At 39.1% G+C, this 27,544-nt stretch overlaps 1 protein-coding gene across 1 annotated transcript in view; it reads left to right on the top strand.

Annotated features, from left to right (window-relative positions):
• LOC128653488 (protein AATF) overlaps nt 1-27,544 on the top strand; it is a 451,438-nt gene that overhangs the window by 311,299 nt on the left and 112,595 nt on the right. Inside the window, exon 8 of the mRNA XM_053706822.1 lies at nt 19,031-19,114. Within this exon, the coding sequence (XP_053562797.1) occupies nt 19,031-19,114 (84 nt within the window). The remainder of the gene's footprint in view (nt 1-19,030; nt 19,115-27,544) is intronic.

The following is a 27,544-nucleotide window of genomic DNA, read 5'->3' as shown; positions in this document are numbered from 1 at the left end:
CTAACTGGCTGGATACAATTTCAGAAAATAACGAAATGTTGGATTCCTCTTGCAAAAGATAAAAGTGGTGCTTTATTACTCAATATTTAAAACATACAGAAGCTCAAAAAACGGACAGCAGACGGACCTAAATTTAATATTATCTTCTGGCACAATTTATACCTTTATATTCTCCTACTGTTCCGTGTTCCCTTGGCAGAATGATTGGGGGATGAGGGGAGTGGGGGAGGTATTTAAGCCTTTGACTGGGGTATCTTTGCCTCCTCCTCGTGGCCAGGTTCTTAATTCCCACAAGTAATGAATGATGCAGTGGACTCTCCTCCCACAGATGGAAATTAAATGATCAGGTAAGCATAATTTATGTTTTTATGCTATTACTGGCCATGAAAATTTGTTTTTTTTTTGTAAGATGGGAGTTTGGGGGGGCATTGTTTATTAGCCAAATAGAGGGATCCATTGGTAATATAACATCAAGCATTTTGGAGGTGGCCTTTACAATAGTTTCCCAATAGTTTTGTATTTGGGGGCATGTCCACCATATGTGTGCCATTGTTTCTACTGATTTCTCGCATTTCCAGCACTTATCACAAATACTATCTTTGTATGATTTTTAAATTAGTCTCTATAATTCTGCTAGAGGAGGAGACCTTAGTCACATTAGAGAAAATGTGATCCATATATATGTATGATATATCTATGTTAAATTTGTCTGCCCATCGGTCTTTAAAGTATGGAGTGTAGCCAGGCGGAGTAGATTGTAGTAATGAGTATACCAGGGAGAGTGTTCGTCTAGTGGGTGTTGTAGTTTTGCAGAGGGATTCAAAGGGTGTTAAAGTGTGAAGTAAGTTTTTGCTATCAGTATTTTTCAGGATATAGGAGTGGTATTGGTATAATAGGATCCAATTGGAAAACATAGGAAATCCGTTATCAATGAGAGTATTCAAGGACAGAAGAGTGTTTTCGTTGCCTAGGTGGTATATCATTGCACGGTGGAACTTTCCTTGTTGTAATTTTCCTATATGTTGTCCGGGTGAGAAATCTATATTGTCTGTTAGGGGCGTCAATCGGGAGAATCTAGAAGACATATGAGGGTATTCTATTAAAGTTTTGTCCCATACTTTATATGTTTCCTGTATTATGGAGTTATGTTTAATGGATTGTGGGATTGCAGAAATATTTTGCAAACAAAAGGACGCCAAGTGTAATTTTCTAGGTTGGGGACACCTAGGCCCCCTTTCTTAACCAGGGTGCACATGAGTTTTTTATTTATTTGTGCTTTATGTCTATCCCAGATGAATTCAAACAGCCTGTTTTGTAAGTTTGATATCGAATTGTGGGGTAAGGGATTGGAAGTGTTTGGAGGAGATATAAAATCCTTGGGAGGATATTCATCTTGACAGAGTTTCTTTCCTAGCCATGAGATATTTTTGGATCTCCATGAGGACATGTCTGCTATTAAGGTTTCTTTCATGTAATTAGCAAGAGTCCATGAGCTAGTGACGTATGGGATATACATTCCTACCAGGAGGGGAAAAGTTTCCCAAACCTTAAAATGCCTATAAATACACCCCTCACCACACCCACAAATCAGTTTTACAAACTTTGCCTCCTATGGAGGTGGTGAAGTAAGTTTGTGCTAGATTCTACGTTGATATGCGCTCCGCAGCAGGTTGGAGCCCGGTTTTCCTCTTAGCGTGCAGTGAATGTCAGAGGGATGTGAGGAGAGTATTGCCTATTTGAATGCAATGATCTCCTTCTACGGGGTCTATTTCATAGGTTCTCTGTTATCGGTCGTAGAGATTCATCTCTTACCTCCCTTTTCAGATCGACGATATACTCTTATATATATATATATATATATACCATTACCTCTGCTGATTTTCGTTTCAGTACTGGTTTGGCTTTCTACAACATGTAGATGAGTGTCCTGGGGTAAGTAAGTAAGCTTATTTTTATAAAGTTCTAAATATATGTATTCAAACATTTATTTGCCTTGACTCAGGATGTTCAACATTCCTTATTTTCAGACAGTCAGTTTCATATTTGGGATAATGCATTTGAATCAATCATTTTTTCTTACCTTAAAAAATTTGACTTTTTCCCTGTGGGCTGTTAGGCTCGCGGGGGCTGAAAATGCTTCATTTTATTGCGTCATTCTTGGCGCGGACTTTTTTGGCGCAAAATTTTTTTTCTGTTTCCAGCGTCATACGTGTCGCCGGAAGTTGCGTCATTTTTTGACGTTTTTTTGCGTCAAAAGTGTCGGCGTTCCGGATGTGGCGTCATTTTTGTCGCCAAAAGCATTTAGGCGCCAAATAATGTGGGCGTCTTATTTGGCGCTAAAAAATATGGGCGTCATTTTTGTCTCCACATTATTTAAGTCTCATTATTCTGGTTGCTAGAAGCTTGTTCACTGGCATTTTTTTCCCATTCCTGAAACTGTCATTTAAGGAATTTGATCAATTTTGCTTTATATGTTGTTTTTTCTATTGCATATTGCAAGATGTTCCACGTTGCAACTGAGTCAGAAGATACTTCAGGAAAATCGCTGCCCGGTGCTGGAGCTACCAAGCTAAGTGTATCTGCTATAAACTTTTGGTATCTGTTTCTCCAGCTGTTGTTTGTATTGCATGTCATGACAAACTTATTAATGCAGATAAAATTTCCTTTAGTACTGTTACATTACCTGTTGCTGTTCCGTCAACATCTAATTCTCAGAGTGTTCCTGATAACATAAGAGATTTTATTTTTAAATCCATTTAGAAGGCTATGTCTGTTATTTCTCCTTCTAGTATACATAAGTCTTTTAAAACTTCTCTTTTTTCAGATGAATTTTTAAATGAACATCATCATTCTGATACTGATAATGGTTCTTCTGGTTCAGAGGTTTCTGTCTCAGAGGTTGATGCTGATAAATCTTCGTATTTGTTCAAGATGGAATTTATTCGTTCTTTACTTAAAGAAGTATTAATTGCATTAGAAATAGAGGATTCTGGTCCTCTTGATACTAAATCTAAACGTTTAAATAAGGTTTTTAAATCTCCTGTAGTTATTCCAGAAGTGTTTTCTCTCCCTGATGCTATTTCTGAAGTAATTTCCAGGGAATGGAATAATTTGGGTAATTCATTTACTCCTTCTAAAACGTTTTAAGCAATTATATCCTGTGCCATCTGACAGATTAGAGTTTTTGGGACAAAATCCCTAAGGTTAATGGGGCTGTCTCTACTCCTGCTATATTTTTAGCGGATGTTGCTGCAGCTTCAACTTTTTGGTTAGAAGCTTTAGCGCAACAAGTAACAGATCATAATTTTATAGCATTATTATTATTCTATAACATGCTAATAATTTTATTTGTGATACCATTTTTTGATATCATTAGAGTTGATGTCAGGTATATGTCTCTAGCTATTTTAGCTAGAAGAGCTTTATGGCTTAAAACTTGGAATGCTGATATGTCTTCTAAGTCTACTTTGCTATCCCTTTCTTTCCAGGGTAATAAATTATTCGGTTCTCAGTTGGATTCTATTATCTCAACTGTTACTGGAGGGAAGGGAACTTTTTTACCAAAGGATAAAAAATCTAAGGTAAATTTAGGTCTAATAATCGTTTTCGTTCCTTTCCTCACAACAAGGAACAAAAGCCTGATCCTTCATCCTCAGGAGCGGTATCAGTTTGGAAACCTTTTCCAGTTTGGAATATATCCAAGCCTTATAGAAACCCAAAGCCAGCTCCTAAGTACCCATGAAGGTGCGGCCCTCATTCCAGCTCAGCTGGTATGGGGCAGATTACGTTTTCTTCAAAGAAATTTGGATCAATTCCGTTCACAATCTCTGGTTTCAGAACATTGTTTTAGAAAGGTACAGAATTGGCTTCAAGTTAAGGCCTCCTGCAAAGAGATTTTTTTCTTTCCCGTGTCCCAGTAAACCCAGCAAAGGCTCAGCATTTCTGAAATGTGTTTCAGATCTAGAGTTGGCTGGAGTAATTATGCCAGTTCCAGTTCTGGAACAGGGGCTGGGGTTTTATTCTATCTCTTCATTGTACCAAAGAGGGTCAATTCCTTCAGACCAGTTCCGGATCTATCAATATTGAATCGTTATGTAAGGATACAAACATTCAAGATGGTAACTGTAGGACTATCCTGCCTTTTGTTTAGCAAGGGCATTATATGTCTACAATAGATTTACAGGATGCAGATCTGCATATTCCGATTCATCCAGATCACTTTTAGTTTCTGAGATTCTCTTTTTAGACAAGCATTACCAGTTTTGTGGCTCTGCCGTTTGGCCTAGCATCAGCTCCAAGAATTTTTTCAAAGGTTCTCGGTGCCCTTCTGTCTGTAATCAGAGAACAGGGTTTTGGTATTTCCTTATTTTTGACGATATCTTGGTACTTGCTCAGTCTTCACATTTTCGCAGAATCTCATACGAATCGACTTGTGTTGTTTCTTCAAGATCATGGTTGGAGGATCAATTTACCAAAAAGTTAATTGATTCCTCAGACAAGGGTAACCTTTTTAGGTTTCCAGATAGATTCAGTGTCTATGACTCTGTCTTTGTCAGACAAGAGAAGTCTAACATTGATATCAGCTTGTCAAAACCTTCAGTCACAATCATTCCCTTTGGTAGCCTTATGCATGGAAATTTTAGGTCTTATGACTGCCGCATCGGATGCGATCTCCTTTGCTCGTTTTCACATGCGACCTCTTCAGCTCTGTATGCTGAACCAATGGTGCAGGGATTACACAAAGATATCTCAATTAATATCTTTAAACCGATTATACGACACTCTCTGACGTGGTGGACAGATCACCATCGTTTAGTTCAGGGGGCTTCTTTGTTCTTCCGACCTGGACTATAATCTCAACAGCTGCAAGTCTTACAGGTTGGGGAGCTGTGTGGGGGTCTCTGACGGCACAAGGGGTTTGGGAATCTCAGGAGGTGAGATTACCGATCAATATTTTGGAACTCCGTGCAATTTTCAGAGCTCTTCAGTCTTGGCCTCTTCTGAAGAGAGAGTTGTTAATTTGTTTTCAGATAGACAATGTCACAACTGTGGCATACATCAATCATCAAGGAGGGACTCTCAGTCCTCTGGCTATGAAAGAAGTATCTCGAATTTTGGTTTGGGCGGAATCCAGCTCCTGTCTAATCTCTGCGGTTCATATCCCAGGTATAGACAATTGGGAAGCGGATTATCTCAGTCGCCAAACGTTGCATCCGGGCGAATGGTCTCTTCACCCAGAGGTATTTCTTCAGATTGTTCAAATGTGGGAACTCCCAGAAATAGATCTGATGGCTTCTCATCTAATCAAGAAACTTCCCTGGTATCTGTCCAGATCCCGGGATCCTCAGGCGGAGGCAGTGGATGCATTATCACTTCCTTGGAAGTATCATCCTGCCTATATCTTTCCGTCTCTAGTTCTTCTTCCAAGAGTATTCTCCAAGATTCTAAAGGAATGCTCGTTTATCCTGCTGGTAGCTCCAGCATGGCCTCACAGGTTTTGGTATGCGGATCTTGTCCGGATGGCCTCTTGCCAGCTGTGGACTCTTCCGTTAAGACCAGATTTTCTGTCGCAAGGTCCTTTCTTCCATCAGGATCTCAAATCCTTAAATTTTAAGGTGTGGAGTTTGAACGCTTGATTCTTGGTCAAAGAGGTTTCTCTGACTCTGTGATTAATACTATGTGACAGGCTCGTAAATCTGTATCTAGAGAGATATATTATAGAGTCTGGAAGACTTATATTTCTTAGTGTCTTTCTCATCATTTTTTTTGGCATTCTTTTTGAATACCGAGAATTTTACAGTTTCTTCAGGATGGTTTAGATAAAGGTTTGTCCGCAAGTTCCTTGAAAGGACAAATCTCTGCTCTTTCTGTTCTTTTTCACAGAAAGATTGCTAATTCTTGCTACCTACATTTGTTACTTGAAATTATTCTTAGGTGTCTTGGCAAACACCTCAGCAAGACTATTTTTTGCGACTATATATATAGACATGGACAGCAGTAACCCTAACTTTTTCTCACTTATGCCGGCATCTGACAGAAATGCTAACACTGTGGACTGTGAACTAATCTTTTCTAACGACAAAGGCATCTTAACCCTTGGCAACCTGTTTGATTGCATGGAGAATTTGCTATTAAAAGAAACAAGGCTGCAATGGGATCTCTGGACTTTAGAAAAGTACATTCAAATGAAAATGATACCCAGAGGACTGAGAGTCTATAAATTTCCTACTTTCGAAGTGGATGTGAATGACACTGACTTTGTGGACACTTGGAATGAAATCCTCTCAGAATGTGCATCCAGATTAATGTTGTTGCTTGTCAATTACAAGAAAAATCAGTTATTGCATGTTAGAAAAGAAATTGATATTTTACAGTTAGAAATGAACAAAAGAATGGATGATGTGAATTTTCTCAAATATGATGATTTACTTAGGCAGACACTAGCCACTAATAAGCGAGCAGTAATGGAAAACAAACATTCCAAGTATCTTAGGGATAAGGAAGACTATGACACAAAAACTGTTTATATTTGGAATAAAAAACAAAGGGCCAGTTTCAGACAGAGATCCAATTATTCTAGTAAGGGTAGAAACAACAACAAAAATAAGAATAAAAACAAAAATACACAATCTAATAAATTAGGAAAGACAGTGTCATTTTCAGACAGCGAACCTGATTATTCCTCTGAAGATAGATCCTCTGGTAGTGAGGGACAACATGACTCCATTGTAGGAATACTTAAAAATGTTAACACTGTGCAAGTTTCAGAACCATTAGTAGTTAGACCAAAAGAACAACGACAAAATCCTAACAAGAATAGTAACAAAAAAACAGAGTCCTACAGCTACTAATATGCAAGGGTCACACTCTTCTGATATAGAACAGGTTTTTCCCAGGGATCCAGCACTATCAGCAGTTCCAGGGCCACAACACAAGTCAAAGGACAGGTATCAATTGAGAGGACAGAAGGCCACCAGCAAATACAAATAGGGAATGTAATTAACCTTTCTAAGAAAATATTGAGTAAAGAACAAATAAAAGTATTGAGTCTGGGTTTAACTTTTGCCCCCACTGAGGAGTTTGATATATTTCAAACAATGATAGATGTAAATAGATTAGTGAGAAACATCACTTTAAAAAAACATTTCTCTGGACAGGATAATACCTGCCAAGACATTCCTGTTACAAACATCAATATTAGTGATAGTTCAAATAGACTTAGTTTCTTAGAAACATGTGATGTAACAACTCTAGATGAACTAAGAATGGAGACAACTAATGATGAAGGTAACATCACAAGGGGAATACATATGAAATCTAAATCTAAATTTTATCCCATTCAATCAAGGGGGGACATAATTGAAACCTTTCATTCAAGAATAGAGAGAGATCTCATTAATTTGAAAACCAATAACAGTGCACCCAAACACAATATCTCTCCTAAAGAGAGAATGGCTATAAAGACACTGCAACAAGATGATAATATAATCATCAAAAATGCAGATAAGGGCGGCACAGTAGTGGTAATGGATAAATCTATGTATATAGATGAGGCAATGAGACAATTGAACAACAGGGCCAATTATTCTGTTCTACGAAAGGATCCCACTAAACAATTTGCAGAGGAACTTGGTCACCTATTGGACGATGGTGTAGAGCTGGGGTGTATTGATAATGAGACAGCATTATGTCTGTATGTAGAACATCCTAAAATACCCCAGTTCCACCACCTTCCAAAGGTGCACAAATCTTTGGACAACGTCCAGGGACGCCCAATAGTAAGTGGAATTGGGTCAATCTTTGAAAATCTCTCAAAGTGGCTAGATTCTATCTTAAATCCACTAGTAAAGACTCTACCCTCTTACATCAGGGATACCAAATCTGTATTGAATATAATGAAAAACACAAAATGGAGTAAGAACTATTGTTGGGTCACTGTGGATGCAGTGGCGTTATACTCCTCGATACCCCATGACGATGGTATAAGAGCAATAGAATTTTTCTTGAAATACTACACAGAATTCTCATTGGATTTTCAGAAATATATCATCAGAGTTACACGGTTTTTACTTTCCCATAACTTTTTCCAATTCCAGGATATTTTCTATCTCCAAAGATGTGGAACTGCTATGGGGGCAAAATTTGCCCCCTCATATGCCAACCTATTTTTAGGTTGGTGGGAGCAGTTCCACATCTTTGGAGATGGAAATGAATACAAAAAAGACATCCTCTTGTATGTAAGATACATTGATGACCTCCTCTTTATATGGAAAGGGGAGGCAGGGGATGTGGTAAAATTTGTCAATAGACTGAATGAGAATCAAATAGGTTTAAAATTCACTTTTGAAACTGGTCTTGATGAAATTAACTATCTAGATGTGACTCTTAAAGGCATTCATGACAAACAGGTTGTTACTAAGATCTATAGAAAAGCAATAACAGGCAACTCATTGCTTCATGGTAAGAGTTGTCACCCGAAGCATACAGCTCATGCGGTAGCTAAAGGTGAATTCATTCGCCTGAAGAGAAATTGTACTCTTGAAAGTGATTTCTCACAGGAAGCAATTGCTTTGGAAAACAGACTCAAAGAGAGGGGGTATTCCAATATGGTAATCAGGAAAGCGAGAAAAGAAGTAGACAAAATAAATAGGTCATCCCTACTAACTGAAAAAGGCACAGGCAAAGAAATGTTTAAGGGGGTCAACTTTACCACCAATTATAGCAATCAATATCCTGAGATTGTAAATATAATTAAGAAACACTTTCATATTTTGGAAGCTGATGAAAAACTGGTGGAAGTTGTCAAAACAGGTATTAGATGCAGCTCCAAAAAATGTCCAACATTGGGATCACTGCTGTCCCCAACAATGCTAAAAACTGAGACTGCCAGATCTTCTTCATGGTTAACCAATAATGGTATGTACCCCTGTGGGCATAATAAATGTAAACCATGTGAACATTTGACTAGAACAAAAACTTTCTCCTCCAATGTGACAGGAGAAACTTTTAAGATAAAGTCATGTATGAACTGTATGTCTACAGAGGTTGTATATCTACTATATTGCATAGAATGTGGAATGCAATATATAGGTCTCACCTCTAGAGACATAAAATCCCGAATAAGGGAACATCTATCAACCATCACAAGAGGAAAGTCTAGCACTCCATTGGTATGTCACTTTAAAAACAGACACAAGGGATCTATACACACCTTGCGATGGTGTGCGATAGAAAAAGTAAAACTTCCCAAAAGAGGAGGTAATATTGAGAAATTGTTGGCTAAAAGAGAAGCATTTTGGATGTTCAGACTCAGAACACGATATCCAGAGGGTCTGAACTCCAAATACGACTTGATAAATTACTGGGAATAAATTTGGTAACTGTGTCAATTATTTTTATAGTCTGAACAAGAAAGAAGACAGTATTCCATTCCTTTGAGGTCCTTGTTATTTATATTCATATAATAATTTCTCTCTAGTCAAAACAGTGATAACATAGAATCACCCCTTTCCCATTATACTCAGACATTTTTTGAGAATTATAACATCCTATCTATTCTATATCTTTCTTACAACAATTTCCCACAAATATTAAAACAAAGAAATCTAATAGTTAACTATGTTACATTGTACCTATCCTTACTAACCGAGTATTTTGTATATTGTATCAAGCAACCAACTACTATATATAATGGTTGCTATACTCCAACAAGGATTGAGAGTAACTAGGGAATATGTTACAAGAGAGTAATACTAACTTACCCACTATAATAGCAACATAGCTTAACGGAGGGTAATAGGACACACAGTTTATTTAGAATACATCATTCACTTATATCCACAATGTATCTTTCATATTGAGTTTTGTTTTGTTATTTGTCAGCACATATGCCCTGTTAATAGGGTTTATTGTGTACATATGTTTTCGCAATCAATGACTGTGCTGAACACTAACAACAAAATCCCAACCTGGCATTGGCTAATTAGTTAGAGGTGGAGTTTGGATAACCAATAATATTTTAGGCAGTACTTTTTAAACCGAAGTGTATTACAAAATGACAGGCTATGACTACGGCTATATGCTGAAACGCGTAAGCCAATTTTTCTACACTTGATCTAACTAATTACAGGGTACTGCTGTCCTGTAACATTTTTTAACCTTTTGAAATAAAGAATTTTGTTTTACTTAACGGCGTTGGTGCTCTCTTGTTCTTTGAAAATAATCTTCCTGATATTCATTGTTTTGTACAAGCTTTGGTTCGTATAAAACCTGTCATTAAGTCAATTTCTCCTCCTTGGAGTTTGAATTTAGTTCTGGGGGCTCTTCAAGCTCCTCCTTTTGAACCCATGTATTCTTTGGTCATTAAATTACTTTCTTGGAAAGTTTTGTTTCTTTTGGCCATCTCTTCTGCCAGAAGAGTTTCTGAATTATCTGCTCTTTCTTGTGAGTCTCCTTTTCTGATTTTTCATCAGGATAAGGCGGTGCTGCAAACTTCTTTTGAATTTTTTACCTAAGGTTGTGAATTCTAACAACATTAGTAGAGAAATTGTGGTTCCTTCATTATGTCCTAATCCTATGAATTCTAAGGAGAAATCATTGCATGCTTTGGATGCTGTTAGAGCTTTGTATTATTATGTTGAAGCTACTAAGTCTTTCCGAAAGACTTCTAGTCTATTTGTCATCTTTTCCGGTTCTAGAAAAGGCCAGAAAGCTTTTGCCATTTCTTTGGCATCTTGGTTGAAATCTTTATTTCATCATGCCTATGTCGAGTCGGGTAAAACTCCGCCTCGAAGGATTACAGCTCATTCTACTAGGTCAGTTTCTACTTCCTGGGCGTTTAGGAATGAAGCTTCGGTTGATCAGATTTGCAAAGCAGCAACTTAGTCCTCTTTGCATACTTTTACTAAATTCTACCATTTTGATGTGTTTTCTTCTTCTGAAGCAGTTTTTGGTAGAAAAGTACTTCAGGCAGTGGTTTTAGTTTGAATCTTCTGCTTATGTTTTCATTAAACTTTATTTTGGGTGTGGATTATTGTCAGCAGGAATTGGCTGTCTTTATTTTATCCCTCCCTCTCTAGTGACTCTTGCGTGGAAAGATCCACATCTTGGGTAGTCATTATCCCATATGTCACTAGCTCATGGACTCTTGCTAATTACATGAAAGAAAACATAATTTAAGAACTTACCTGATAAATTCATTTCTTTCATATTAGCAATAGTCCATGAGGCCCACCCTTTTTTTGTGGTGGTTATGATTTTTTGTATAAAGCACAATTATTCCAATTCCTTATTTTTTATGCTTTCGCACTTTTTTCTTATCACCCCACTTCTTGGCTATTCGTTAAACTGATTTGTGGGTGTGGTGAGGGGTGTATTTTTAGGCATTTTAAGGTTTGGGAAACTTTGCCCCTCCTGGTAGGAATGTATATCCCATACGTCACTAGCTCATGGACTCTTGCTAATATGAAACAAATGAATTTATCAGGTAAGTTCTTACATAAATTATGTTTTTTTGCAGTTTTAGGCAATTAGCCGTAAATATGTTTAGAGACATAGGAGTTAGATATATTCCTAAGTATTTCAATGAGGAGATTTGTAGTCGGAGTGGGCTGATGTTAGTGATTAGGTTAAGAAGGTTATCACCGCATTGTATAGCTAACATTTCTGATTTATTTTTATTGAATAGGAAGTTAGAGACCGTTTGAAATGTATCTAACTCTGAGAGCAGTGGGGGAATAGAAGAAATTGGGGCTGTTAGGCGGAAGAGGATATCATCCGCATATAGGAGTATTTCTTTCTAATGACACTATGAGTCCACGGATCATCTAATTACTAATTGAATACACCACTCCTGCCCAGCAGGAGGCAGCAAAGAGCACCACAGCAAAGCTGCCAAACATCACCTCCCCTCCCTCCCACCCCAGTCTCTTTGCTTATGTTAGAGCAAGGAAGTGGTAAATTTAGAAGAGCTCCTTAGTTCCAAACACAAGGGTAACCTTCTTGGGAACCATAATAGATTCCTTATCAATGAAGATTTTTCTGACAGAAGTCAGGAAATCAAAGATTTTCGATTCTTGCCTAGCGCTTTAGTCCTCTCCTCGGCCATCAGTGGCTCAGTGCATGGAGGTAATCGGTCTGATGGTAGCGGCAATGGACATCATCCTGTTAGCCAGTTTCCACCTAAGACCTCTGCAGTTAAACATGCTCAGTCAGTGGAACGGAGATTATGTGGACCTGTCTCCGCGAATACAGCTGGAGCAGGAGACAAGGGATTCTCTTCTTTGGTGGTTGTCTCAGGATCATCTCTCCCAGGGAACCTGCTTTCGCAAACCCTCTTGGGTGATTGTGACAACAGACGCCAACCTTCTGGGATGGGGAGCAGTCTGGGGCTCTCTAAAGGCTCAGGGAACTTGGTCTCAGCCCATAAACATTCTGGATCTGAGAGCAATCTTCAATTCTCTTTTGGCCTGGCCCCAGTTAGCCTCGGCCTGATTCATCAGGTTCCTGTTGGACAACATAACTTCAGTGCCTTACATCAACCATCAGGGAGGAACACGGAGTTCCTTAGCCATGACAGAGGTAGCCAAGATAATTTGATGGGCGGAGACCCATAATTGCTGTCTGTCAGCGATCCACATCCCAAGAATGGACAACTGGGAGGCGGACTTCCTGAGCAGGCAGACCTTGCACCCGGGACAGTGGGAAATCCATCCGGAGGTGCTTTACAGCCTGATTCTCAAATGGGGTCAGCCGGACTTGGATCTCATGGCATCTCGGCAGAATGTCAAGCTTCCGAGTTACGGGTCGAGGTCGAGGAACCCTCAGGCTGTACTAATAGACGCCCTGGCAGTATCTTGGAATTTCAGTCTTGCATACCTATTTCCTCCGTTCGCTCTTCTACCTCGGGTCATTGCTCAAATCAAGCAGGAGAGGTTGTCGGTGATCCTCATTGCACCGGCATGGCCTCTCAGGATTTGGTATGCAGATCTGGTGGACATGTCATCTCTTCCACCTTGGAGACTTCCATTGAGGAATGACCTTCTACTTCAAGGGCCCTTCCTTCATACAAATCTAGTTTCTCTGAAGCTGACTGCTTGGAGATTGAACTCTTAATTTTATCCAAGCGGGGATTTTCGGAAACGGTAATAGAGACCATGATTCAGGCTCATAAACCTGTGACTAGAAAGATTTACCACAAGATATGGTGTAAATATATATGTTGGTGTGAATCCAAGGGCAAATCTTGGAGTAGAGTTAGGATTCCTAGAATTCTGTCCTTTCTCCAAGAAGGTTTAGAGAAGGGATTATCAGCAAGTTCCTTAAGTTGTCAAATATCTGACATGTCTATTTTATTACATAAAGGTCTGGCGGACGTACCAGGCATGCAATCGATTTGTCAGGCCTTGGTCAAGATCAGGCCTGTGTTCAAACCAGTTACTCCTCCTTGGAGTCTTAATTTAGTTCTTCAAAGGGCTCCGTTTGAGCCTATGCATTCCTTAGATATTAAGTTTTTATCTTGGAAAGTGGTGTTTCTTGTTGCTATTTCATCTGCTCGTAGTGTCAGAGCTCTTGGCATTACAGTATGAGTCTCCTTACCTTATTTTTCATTCGAATATGGTAGTTTTACATACCAAATTAGGGTTTCTTCCTAAAGTAGTTTCTGACTGGAACATTAATCAGGAGATTTTTGTTCCTTCTTTGTGTCCTAATCCTCCTCCTCAGAAGGAACGGCTTCTGCACAATCTGGACGTGGTACGTGCACTGAAATTTTATTTACAGGCGACTAAGGATTTTGGGCAGTCTTCTGCCTTGTTTGTGGTTTTCTCTGGAAACCGTAAGGGTCAGAAAGCTACGGCTACTTCTCTTTCATTGTGGCTGAAGAGTATCATACCTGTTGCCTATGACACTGCAGAACAGCAACCTCCAGAGAGAGTTACGGCTCATTCCAGGAGGGCTGTTGCTTCCTCATGGGCATTCAAAAATGAAGCTTCTATGGAACAGATTTGCAAGGCTGCAACTTGGTCCTCTCTTCACACTTTTTCAAAATTCTATAAATTTGAATCTTTTGCCTCAGCTGAGGCCACTTTTGGGAGAGAGGTTCTTCAAGCAGTGGTGCCTTCCATTTAGGTTCCCTGTCTTGTCCCTCCCTTATCTGTGTACTCTAGCTTGAGCATTGATTCCCATTAGTAATTAGATGATCCGTGGACTCATCATGTCATTAGAAAGAAAACAAAATGTATGCTTACCTGATAAATGTATTTATTTCTTGACACGATGAGTCCACGGCCTGCCCTGTTCTTTAGACAAGGTGTTAGTATGTTATAAACTTCAGACACCTCTGCACTTTGTTACTTCCTTTCTCTCCTTTACTTCGGTCGAATGACTGGGGAGGGAGGTAGGGGAGGTGATGTTTGGCAGCTTTGCTGTGGTGCTCTTTGCCGCCTCCTGCTGGGCAGGAGTGGTGTATCCCATTAGTAATTAGATGATCCGTGGACTCATCGTGTCAAGAAAAACATTTTTTTTATCAGGTAAGCATAAATTTTGTTTTTGTGGTTAGAATTTTAGAGTTGGATACCATTAATGTCTGTGTGTGATTGTACCGTGGCGGCAAGGACTTCAACTGCGCATGCAAAAAGAAGTGGCGACAAGGGACACCCTTGTCTAGTGCCATTTGTTATGGGGAAAATGTTTGAGAGTATTCCATTTATTCTGATTCTGTCAGAAGGAGATGAGTATAGTGCCATTATCTGAAAGATGAAAACGTCCCCTAATTGAAATCTATTGAGAATTTCTCGTAAAAAGTGCCAACAGATGCAGTTAAACGCATTTTCCGCGTCCGTTGACACTATTATTGTTTGGGTTCATGATATGTGAGTGTGGTTTATGAGGTGGAGTGCTCTAACCGTGTTATCTTTAGTTTGTCTTGAGGGTATGAACCCCACCTGATCATTGTCAATAAAATAAGGAAGTATCAAGTTAAATCTATTGGCTAAAATTTTGGCATAGATCTTAAGGTCTGTGTTCAGTAAGGAAATAGGTCTGACATTTGCTGCTATATCTGGTGACTTGCCTGGTTTTGGAAGAACCACTATATGAGCTTCTAGGGCAATTTTTGAAAAGGGTGAGTCTTCATTTAATCATATTAAACATTGATAACAGGTGGGGTGATAGAGTATCTTTACATTTTTAAAATATTGATTATTGAAAATATCTGGTCCTGGTGCTTTGTTAGAGGGTAGATTTTTTATTACCTCCAATATTTCGGTTTGTGAGATTGGTTTGAGTATCGGTTTTTGTTCTAGGGTGACTGTTGGGAGATTGATGTCTGAAAGGTATTTTTTAATAATTTCATTCTTTTTATTTGGGTCTATTTGTTGGTTTTGGTTGTGTGGCATAGATAGTTTATATAGATGTGAGTAGTAGGTTTAAAAAGTTATATCCTTTACCTGATGCTAATTTAGATGAATAGGAAACAGTTCCCAAGGTGGATGGGGCTATTTCTAATCAGGTTAAACATATTACTATTCCTTTGAAAGACAACACTTCTTTTAAAGACCCTTTAGACAGAAAGTTAGTCTTTTCATAGAAGGGATTTTTACATGCAGGTTATATTCTCAGGCCAGCTATTTATATTGCTGATGTAGCTTCTGCTTCTACCTACTGATTGTTTAGTTTAGTATTCTGAAGACTCTGCTAGTGTATATCTTTTGGGGTTGTTTAAGATTGCCAATTCTTTTATTTGTTATGCTGTATGGCTTAAGTCCTTGTTTCCTGATATGGTGTCAAAATTCATTGTCTTTATCCTTTCAGGGAAAGAAATTGTTTTGTTCTGACTTAGATGCTATAATATCTACTGTTACTGGTGGTAAAGGGGCTTTTCTTCCTCAAGACAGAAAGTCTAGAGAGAAATCCAAAGCTTCTAATAGTTTTTGCGGCCCCCAATCCAGAAGTTCTGTTAGGGGGCAGATTGAAACCAAGCCTCCTGAATAAGGCTTTGTCTGTTCAAGACCCCTGGACTCTGAATATTGTTTATCAGCGATATCGAATAGACCTCCCAGAGGACGTTTTTTTTTCTGTCCAATGTTCCAAGGAATCCTGTAAAAGCTCAAGCTTTTTTTTTAGTCTGTCTCAAATCTAGAAGAAATAGGAGTGGATTTAATTTCTTGGTGAAAAAATATATTTTAAAATCCCTTCCTTTTATGTCATTACTGTACTTGTGAACTCCACAGCTTGGGTATTAGTTCCCAGGAGTAATGGATCTTGGACTCTCACCACCTGTATGAAAGAAAACACATTTCATGCTTAACTAATAAATTAATTTATTTCATGGTGGTGAGAGTCCACGAGAATCCACCCTTTTTTGTTTTTGTGGGGTTAGTTTTTTTTCTTCAGCACATTTTTCCCTGCTCCTTTTATGGCTTTTATTACTTTTTCCTCACTTTCCTTGGCTATACGTTAGACTGAGGGAGGTGGGAGGGGTTTTATAGAGCTCTTGGGGTTTGGGAATCTAGTGGTAGAAAAGAGTAATTGTCAAGAGTAATGGATCATGGACTCTCACCACCATGAAAGAAATTAATTTATCAGGTAAGCATAAACTTTATCAAACATGCATACAACATTATATCAGTTATTTTAACCCTAAATTGGCATTAACCAACTGCGGAACAACACCTAGATTGGCAATAATATTTATTAATGATCAAAAAAATCTCTCATTCATTTGATACATGGGAGGGGCTAGCTCACAAGAATCAGCTTTGTACATCCTCATATGTTGGCAAGTTTCAAGGCTTGATTACATAGGCCATGTATTAGACATTTACCAGGTTTTTTTATTGAGAGACAGAGAGAGACTCTGAAAATCTATTCTTTTGGACCACCACTTTCCTTTGAATAGAACAGGCTTTTCCAAGCTATTTCCCAGAGGCCGCAGTGCATCCTTCCAAAGCACTTCATGTATCCCTCCATTTCTCCTTGTTAATTACTGTGTGTGTCTGAACCAGGATGGAATATTTAGTTCTTTTATTTTGTATTACTAATATTAATCTTTAAAGGGACAGTACATGTTCATTTGATTCTTTAAAAGTCCTTTAAAAGATTTGCTTTACTTAATGCTTTTATGAAACCCTTGTGTGGATTATCTCAAAAAGTGTTTTTGCATTGGCACCAGAGATACATTTCATACCATGCCTTCTACTCCCCCATGAAGAGATTTAAAAATCTGATATAATGCCTTATGCTGCAAACCCGTAACAGCGAGCCCCCCGCTGCTCTGTATAGAACCTCTTGATCCACAACTTTGAGATTTTGCTGCTCACAGATTGCAATGGTAACAATGCCCCTCTCTCCCTGACAACAACAACATTTAAGCAAGTCAGTGCAGCCATTGCAATTTATTATTACAGTTAAAATCACTGACATGAAACCCCTTGTTTGAATAATGAGGCACCACCCTTTTAAATGAGAAGTGTACTGTATCTATTGTGAAGAATGTGCTAGTAGACCTCTTTTATTTGACCAATGCTGTACTGTATTTACCAATGTTATGACAACCACAGCTGGACAGACACAGGACAACTAATTTATATATTATGATGGGCAAGTGTTTGGCTATACCACCCCCATTGTGCACATGTTATGTGGTCATGATTTTGCCACACGTGTCATCTGACAGTTACCTAGACATTTTACTCATAAATATAAGTTATATGTAGATATCAAGTTCTACTGGGAAACATTGGAGGGGTCTATAAGGTTACACATTTCACAAACATAGGGTATCAGCGGTACTTGTATACATGGTTTCAACTTATGGGCTAAATCCATGATTCATGACCAGTGAGCTCTCCCTCGTCTCTCTTTCCTTCCTTTCCACTTCTTTTCTTTCCTTTTCTTTCTTAACTTCTATTCTACTTTTTCTCTTCTCCCCTTGATCAAGTTGGTGTTGCTTGTTTTTATAGTGTTATTTTAGAATAATATACAGTTTTAAATCTAATTAGTCTGTTTTGGTTTCCAATTTTTGATTTTAGTTGCCATTTTAGAAGGACTTTCCCTTTTCTTGGTCTTCATAATTGCTTTTGAGTGCCGTATACAAAGTACTCACACAAGGGCTATGTTCAGCGAAACTGATTATTTCCCTCTTTGTATATTATTTTATGTACAATTGAATAAAACTAATAAAAGTTTTATAAAAGTTACTTTTCTCATGTTAGTGCTTAGATTGTGAAGATGGACTTTTAGAGTCTAGATGGCAGTAAATGTCCTCTAATATGTGATTGTTTTTACTTTTCATCTACCCTTAATTTGAAAGAGGATAATTCCCTCCTATAAGGAGAGTTTTGAGCGTGGTGTATGCTTTCTTTATAGGGCAGTGACATGTCATTATATATGTATAGTGAATGTTACCTGACCCTTCTACATTCTACACAGAGATCAGAGCCTGGACTTGTTTACAACTGCCTCTTACTGACCACAGGAAACATGGATTCTACCAGGCTTTTCTTGGGGTCTATCCCTGAACTACTTTTGATTTGCAAAAAATTTGAAAATTGTGCTAATTATATGACACTGTTAACTGATTTTAAAACATTTTCAAGATACATATACAAATCTATTGCAACTTCTTGAATATTGATACATGCTATATATTAAAATAATTTATATAAATGCTCTAAATTAAACTGGCATCTTTCAGAGACATATATTGATTTTGTCTCAAAGATCATCTTAACTGGAAGAGGCTTTAATGTATAGAAATACTTATAGTTGATAAGGGAAGTCCCTAATTATTTTTTAGCAGTTCTTTGAAACTTGATTTCTTGCTAGGAAAATAAAAAACAGTGTTCTCTAATCATTTAATGGTAACAGCGAGATCATTGATTTGAAGCTTAGAAATCATAAAACCTTGAAAGTATTTAATTAATAGAATTCAGCACATTTGCCATTGTTACATTTAATTCATAGTCCACTAGCTCATGACTTAAAATCTTTGAGACATGACACATTCACATAATTTTTTTTTTTTTTGTAGGAGGCCCAACCTGAAGAGAAATCTAATTTACGTCTAAAAGATCTAGATGAAGAAATTTTTGATGACGACGATTTCTACCATCAGGTATTGCTGTTGAATGAATTTCTTTGTTTTTATTCTATTGTGTTTCATGAAATTCAAAGATATTTTAATTAATAAACCTTTTTTAGAGTAGCGTTTATTTTGGAAACTTCTCATTTAAAGAGACAATGTACTTGAAAGTAAAAAAAAAGGTTCAACAATATGAAAGACAACTATTTAAAGAAACATTAAACACAAAAGAAGTAGGAATCAAACCAAGTCATATGATTTCTCGAAAGACAGAGAATTCAGCACTCTTTTATAAAATAAAATATAAAATATTTATTTACGTAGCTATATGACATTTCCAAAATTTTAGTGCATAATAAAACCCATTCATATTAAATAAAAAAACGACTCTAGTCTATATAAGAAACCTCTATCAGAAAAATGTTTGAAATATATCTCCCAGATAAGAGGTTGTCTATCAGTTCTTATAAATATCCAATTGCTTTAAGAAAGCAGCACATTATTGTTGCAACAGTTGCTGCAATTCTGTATGGATCCATATAATTGTTATTCAGGCTGTTGCCCCTTAATGCAACACAATTTGCAGCCGGAAAAAAGCACAAGACACACTGTTGAAATTTTAAAATTTTGACAACTGTTCTTTTAAGGCTTTCAAAAAGCACTTCTCAGCTCACCCAGTTGAAATTTTCAAATTCCGGACAACTGTCCCTTTAAAGGGGTACTGAACCCAAATTGTTTCTTTCATGATTCAGATAGAGCATACAATTTTAAGCATCTTTCTATTTTACTTCTATTATCGATTTTTTTCATTCTCTTGCTATCTTTATTTGAAAAATAAGGCATCTAAGCTAAGGAGCCAGACGATTTTTGGTTCAGTACACAGGACAGCACTTATTTATTGGTGGATACATTTATCCACCAATCAGCAAGAACAACCCAGGTTGAAAATGTGATAATAGGAGTAAATTAGAAAGTTGCTTAAAATTGCATGCTCTATCTGAATAACAAAAGAAAAAATTTGGGTTCAGTATCCCTTTAAGGCTTTAAAAAAATACTGCTTACTTAGATTTTCAATACAGAAAAGAGGAGTTAGCGCTAAAAGCACGGATCTTATAAATTAATTATATTTCTATATACTAGTATGTAACCTGTATATGTGAGTATATAAATGAAAATATGTAACTGGATAGATACAAAAGACAAATAACAAATGAATGTTAGCTATGAATATATACAATTTTAATAAAACAATGAAATAAACATAAAAGGGACGTCTCCCTTAGTACATAAAAAAGCTACCTGTAGCAGCAATAATGGCGTTATGGAAATACCTAAATCGCAAAATAAAAGAATAAAGCCAAGGCCTATGGCTCTCAAGATTGGCGGTGAAAAAAACAAAAAAGTCAAGTGATAAGAAAACTCTTGGTACCTTGAGTGTGATGGTATTAATACATCTGATATCCTGTGTAACTTTTTAGGAGAATATTACCTTAGGAGACCGGTCTTACGTCTTGCATCCACTTTGGACACAGCACATGAAGGCAAAGTGTAAACTTCTTATGTTAGACTATATGTGTATTATATACAATACTGGATACCCAGAACTGCAGTTTATGCTCACCACCTCCACCCCGATTAGTTCCCAGGTACTTGCTGACTGCAGTCCAAGGGGTAGATTTATTAAAGGGACATAATACTCATACGCTAAATCACTTAAAACTGATGCAGTATAACTGTAAAAAGCTGACAGGAAAATATCACCTGAGCATCTCTATGTAAAAAAGGAAGATAGTTTACCTCACAATTTCCTCAGCTCAGCAGAGTAAGTGCTGTGTAAAAAAATTATACTTCAGCTGCTGTCCAGCTGCAGGTAAAAAAACCCCAAAAAAACGAAGCAATGAACAGCAGCCAATCAGCATCAACAGTGCTGAGGTCATGAACTATTTTACTGTTATCTCATGAGATTTGACTTAACTCTTATGAGATTTCATGGTAAACTTCCTTAAACTGAATAGGGAAATAAGATGAGTGTTCACAAAGCTCACTCATTTGCAGGTTCCGGGACAGACATACTGATTTGCTGCTTAGAAGTCCTTTACAATGGGATGTGGCTACTGAGGAACTTTTGAGGTAAAATATCTTTCTTTTTTACATAGGAGATGTTCAGGTGATATTTTCTAGTCAGCTTTTTACAGCCATGCTGCATCACTTTCAAGTGTTTCAACATTTTGGTATCATGGCCCTTTAGCATTTAACATTGCACAAGCATTTCTGCTGAAATGCTTGTGCAATGCCGCCCCCCTGCTCACTGGCAGCCAAACGGCCGCTAACAGGGGCCGTCAATCATCCCGACCGCTGCTTCTTAACTTACATTTCAGGCAGAACTGAAACGATGGGGCTCCGAAGCACCATCTGCTGCTTAATAAATGGACCCCTAAGACTGCACTTTAGGTTTATTTCCTCCGGTAAAACAGGCTGTATGCTTCAGTCATGTGGATACCTTCTTCAATCCTCTGCTCAATCACCCCAAACGGTACAGCGTTTTCTTTCATGTAATTGGCAAGAGTCCATGAGCATAGGCATTTTGAGGTTTGGGAAACTTTGCCCCTCCTGGTAGGATTGTATATCCCATACGTCACTAGCTCATGGACTCTTGCCAATATGAAAGAAATTAATTTATCAACTAGGTTCTTACATAAATTATGTTTCTTCTGTTATGTGTGATCAGTCCACGGGTCATCATTACTTCTGGGATATTATCTGCTCCCCTACAGGAAGTGCAAGAGGATTCACCCAGCAGAGTTGCTATATAGCTCCTCCCCTCTACGTCACCTCCAGTCATTCTCTTGCACCCAAAGACTAGATAGGAGGTGTGAGAGGACTATGGTGATTATTCTTAGTTTTTAGAACTTCAATCAAAAGTTTGTTATTTTACAATAGCACCGGAGCGTGTTATTACCCCTCTGGCAGAGTTTGAAGAAGAATCTACCAGAGTTTTTCTTATGATTTTAACCGGAGTAGTTAAGATCATATTGCTGTTTCTCGGCCATCTGAGGGAGGTAAAAACTTCAGATCAGGGGACAGCGGGCAGTTGAATCTGCATTGAGGTATGTAGCAGTTTTTATTTTCTGAATGGAATTGATGAAAAAATCCTGCCATACCGTTATAATGAACATGTATGTATACTCTACACTTTAGTATTCTGGGGATGGTATTTCACCGGAATTACTCTGTAAAAGTACATTAAACCTTTTATTAGGTATTTTTCATGTTAAACGTTTTTGCTGGAATGTAGAATCGTTTGCATTAATGAGGTACTTAGTGAATAAGTATTTGGGCATTATTTTCCACTTGGCAGTTTGCTTGTGTTAATTATGACAGTTTCGTTTCTCTCTCACTGCTGTGTGTGAGAGGGAGGGGCCGTTTTTGGCGCTCTTTGCTACGCATCAAAAATTTCCAGTCAGTTTTTCTGCATGATCCGGTTCATCTCTAACAGAACTCAGGGGTCTTCAAACTTCTTTGAAGGGAAGTAGATTCTCTCAGCAGAGCTGTGAGACTTATATAGTGACTGTGATTTAAAACGTTGCTCTGTAATTTTTTATGTTTAAAATTTAATTAGTGTTATTTTACTAATGGGAACAAACCTTTGCTAAAAAGTTGTGTTGTTTGTTAAGAGTGATGCTATAACTGTTTTTCAGTTCATTATTTCAACTGTCATTTAATCGTTTAGTGCTTCTTGAGGCACAGTACGTTTTTATTAAATAAAATTGTAACCGAGTTGCATGTTTATTGCCAGTGTGTTAAACATGTCTGATTCAGAGGAAGACACCTGTGTCATTTGTTCCAATGCCAAGGTGGAGCCCAATAGAAATTTATGTACTAACTGTATTGATGCTACCTTAAATAAAAGCCAATCTGTACAAATTGAACAAATTTCACCAAATAGCGAGGGGAGAGTTATGCCGACTAACTCGCCTCACGTGTCAGTACCTGCATCTCCCGCCCGGGAGGTGCGTGATATTATGGCGCCTAGTACATCTGGGCAGCCATTACAGATAACATTACAAGATATGGCTACTGTTATGACCGAAGTTTTGGCTAAATTACCAGAACTAAGAGGCAAGCGTGATCACTCTGGGGTGAGAACAGAGTGCGCTGATAATTCTAGGGCCATGTCTGATACTGCGTCACAGCTGGCAGAGCATGAGGACGGAGAGCTTCATTCTGTGGGTGACGGTTCTGATCCAAACAGATTGGATTCAGATATTTCAAATTTTAAATTTAAATTGGAAAACCTCCGTGTATTACTAGGGGAGGTCTTAGCAGCTCTCAACGATTGTAACGCTGTTGCAATACCAGAGAAAATGTGTAGGTTGGATAAATACTTTGCGGTACCGGCGAGTACTGACGTTTTTCCTATACCTAAGAGATTAACTGAAATTGTTACTAAGGAGTGGGATAGACCCGGTGTGCCGTTCTCACCCCCTCCAATATTTAGAAAGATGTTTCCAATAGACGCCACCACACGGGACTTATGGCAAACGGTCCCTAAGGTGGAGGGAGCAGTTTCTACTTTAGCTAAGCGTACCACTATCCCGGTGGAGGATAGCTGTGCCTTTTCAGATCCTATGGATAAAAAATTAGAGGGTTACCTTAAGAAAATGTTTGTTCAACAAGGTTTTATATTACAACCCCTTGCATGCATCGCGCCGATCACGGCTGCGGCAGCATTTTGGATTGAGTCTCTGGAAGAGAACCTTAGTTCAGCTACGCTGGACGACATTACGGACAGGCTTAGAGTCCTTAAACTAGCTAATTCATTCATTTCGGAGGCCGTAGTACATTTAACCAAACTTACGGCTAAGAATTCAGGATTCGCCATTCAGGCACGCAGGGCGCTGTGGCTAAAATCCTGGTCGGCTGATGTAACTTCTAAGTCCAAATTACTTAATATACCTTTCAAGGGGCAAACTTTATTTGGGCCCGGTTTGAAAGAAATTATTGCTGACATTACAGGAGGTAAGGGCCACGCTCTACCTCAAGACAAAGCCAAAGCTAAGGCTAGACAGTCTAATTTTCGTCCCTTTCGGAATTTCAAAGCAGGAGCAGCGCCAACTTCCACTGCACCAAAACAGGGAGGAGCTGTTGCTCGTTACAGACAAGGCTGGAAGCCTAACCAGTCCTGGAACAAGGGCAAGCAGACCAGTAAACCTGCTGCTGCCCCAAAGACAGCATGAACCGAGGGCCCCCGATCCGGGACCGGATCTAGTGGGGGGCAGACTCTCTCTCTTCGCCCAGGCTTGGGCAAGAGATGTCCAGGATCCCTGGGCGCTAGAGATCATATCTCAGGGATACCTTCTAGACTTCAAATTCTCTCCCCCAAGAGGGAGATTTCATCTGTCAAGGTTGTCAACAAACCAAATAAAGAAGGACGCGTTTCTACGCTGTGTACAAGATCTATTATTAATGGGAGTGATCCATCCGGTTCCGCGGTCGGAACAAGGACAAGGGTTTTACTCAAACCTGTTTGTGGTTCCCAAAAAAGAGGGAACTTTCAGGCCAATCTTGGATTTAAAGATCCTAAACAAATTCCTAAGAGTTCCATCGTTCAAGATGGAAACTATTCGGACAATCTTACCCATGATCCAAGAGGGTCAGTACATGACCACAGTGGATTTAAAGGATGCTTACCTTCACATACCGATTCACAAGGATCATTACCGGTATCTAAGGTTTGCCTTCTTAAACAGGCATTACCAGTTTGTAGCCCTTCCATTCGGATTGGCTACGGCTCCAAGAATCTTTACAAAGGTTCTGGGTGCCCTTCTGGCGGTACTAAGACCGCGAGGAATTTCGGTAGCTCCGTACCTAGACGACATTCTGATACAAGCTTCAAGCTTTCAAACTGCCAAGTCTCATACAGAGTTAGTTCTGGCATTTCTAAGGTCGCATGGATGGAAAGTGAACGAAAAGAAGAGTTCTCTCTTTCCTCTCACGAGAGTTCCATTCTTGGGGACTCTTATAGATTCTGTAGAAATGAAGATTTATCTGACAGAAGACAGATTAACAAAGCTTCTAAATGCATGCCGTGTCCTTCATTCCATTCAACTCCCGTCAGTAGCTCAATGCATGGAGGTGATCGGCTTAATGGTAGCAGCAATGGACATAGTTCCCTTTGCACGCCTACATCTCAGACCGCTGCAATTGTGCATGCTGAGTCAGTGGAATGGGGATTACTCAGATTTGTCCCCCACTCTGAATCTGGATCAAGAGACCAGAAACTCTCTTCTATGGTGGCTTTCTCGGCCACATCTGTCCAGGGGGATGCCGTTCAGCAGGCCGGACTGGACAATTGTAACAACAGACGCCAGCCTTCTAGGTTGGGGCGCTGTCTGGAATTCTCTGAAGGCTCAGGGACAATGGAGTCAGGAGGAAAGTCTCCTGCCAATAAACATTCTGGAATTGAGAGCAGTTCTCAATGCCCTTCTAGCTTGGCCCCAGTTAAAGACTCGGGGGTTCATCAGGTTTCAGTCGGACAACATCACGACTGTAGCTTACATCAACCATCAAGGAGGGACAAGAAGCTCCCTAGCAATGATAGAAGTATCAAAGATAATTCGCTGGGCAGAGTCTCACTCTTGCCACCTGTCAGCAATCCACATCCCGGGAGTGGAGAACTGGGAGGCGGATTTCTTGAGTCGCCAGACTCTTCATCCGGGGGAGTGGGAACTTCATCCGGAGGTCTTTGCCCAAATACTTCAACGTTGGGGCAAACCAGAGATAGATCTCATGGCGTCTCGCCAGAACGCCAAACTTCCTCGCTACGGATCCAGATCCAGGGATCCGGGAGCGGTTCTGATAGATGCTTTGACAGCACCTTGGAACTTCAGGATGGCTTATGTGTTTCCACCCTTCCCACTGCTTCCTCGATTGATTGCCAAAATCAAACAGGAGAGAGCATCAGTGATTCTAATAGCGCCTGCATGGCCGCGCAGGACTTGGTATGCAGATCTAGTGGACATGTCATCCTGTCCGCCTTGGTCTCTACCTCTAAGACAGGACCTTCTGATTCAGGGTCCATTCAAACATCAAAGTCTAACTTCTCTGAAGCTGACTGCTTGGAAATTGAACGCTTGATTTTATCAAAACGTGGTTTTTCTGAGTCGGTTATTGATACCCTGATACAGGCTAGGAAGCCTGTTACCAGAAAGATTTACCATAAAATAGGGCGTAAATACCTATACTGGTGTGAATCCAAAGATTACTCCTGGAGTAAGGTTAGGATTCCTAGGATATTGTCTTTTCTACAAGAAGGTTTAGAAAAGGGTTTATCGGCTAGCTCATTAAAGGGACAGATCTCAGCTCTGTCCATCTTGTTACACAGGCGTCTGTCAGAAAATTCAGACATCCAGGCCTTTTGTCAGGCTTTAGCTAGGATCAAGCCTGTGTTTAAAACTGTTGCTCCGCCATGGAGTTTAAACTTAGTTCTTAACGTTTTACAGGGTGTTCCGTTTGAACCCCTTCATTCCATTGATATAAAATTGTTATCTTGGAAAGTTCTATTTTTAATGGCTATTTCCTCGGCTCGAAGAGTCTCTGAGTTATCAGCCCTACATTGTGATTCTCCTTATCTGATCTTTCACTCAGACAAGGTAGTTCTGCGTACTAAACCTGGGTTCTTACCTAAGGTAGTCACTAACAGGAATATCAATCAAGAGATTGTTGTTCCATCCTTGTGTCCAAATCCTTCTTCAAAGAAGGAACGTCTTCTACACAATCTGGATGTAGTTCGTGCCCTCAAGTTCTACTTGCAGGCAACTAAAGATTTTCGCCAAACTTCTTCCCTGTTTGTCGTTTATTCTGGACAGAGGAGAGGTCAAAAAGCTTCTGCTACCTCTCTCTCTTTTTGGCTTCGTAGCATAATACGTTTAGCCTATGAGACTGCTGGACAGCAGCCTCCTGAAAGAATTACAGCTCATTCCACTAGAGCTGTGGCTTCCATTTGGGCCTTTAAGAATGAGGCCTCTGTTGAACAGATTTGCAAGGCTGCAACTTGGTCTTCGCTTCATACTTTTTCCAAATTTTACAAATTTGACACTTTTGCTTCTTCGGAGGCTATTTTTGGGAGAAAGGTTCTTCAGGCAGTGGTTCCTTCTGCATAATGAGCCTGCCTATCCCTCCCGTCATCCGTGTACTTTTGCTTTGGTATTGGTATCCCAGAAGTAATGATGACCCGTGGACTGATCACACATAACAGAAGAAAACATAATTTATGCTTACCTGATAAATTCCTTTCTTCTGTTGTGTGATCAGTCCACGGCCCGCCCTGTCTTTTAAGGCAGGTACATATTTTTTAAATTATAATTCAGTCACCACTACACCCTTGGTTTCTCCTTTCTCGTTGGTCTTTGGTCGAATGACTGGAGGTGACGTAGAGGGGAGGAGCTATATAGCAACTCTGCT

This window comes from Bombina bombina, chromosome 3 (assembly GCF_027579735.1).
Source record: "Bombina bombina isolate aBomBom1 chromosome 3, aBomBom1.pri, whole genome shotgun sequence".
Classification (NCBI taxonomy): domain Eukaryota; kingdom Metazoa; phylum Chordata; class Amphibia; order Anura; family Bombinatoridae; genus Bombina; species Bombina bombina.
Note: the sequence above shows the minus strand (reverse complement) of the source record. Positions and strands in the feature narration are given on the sequence as shown.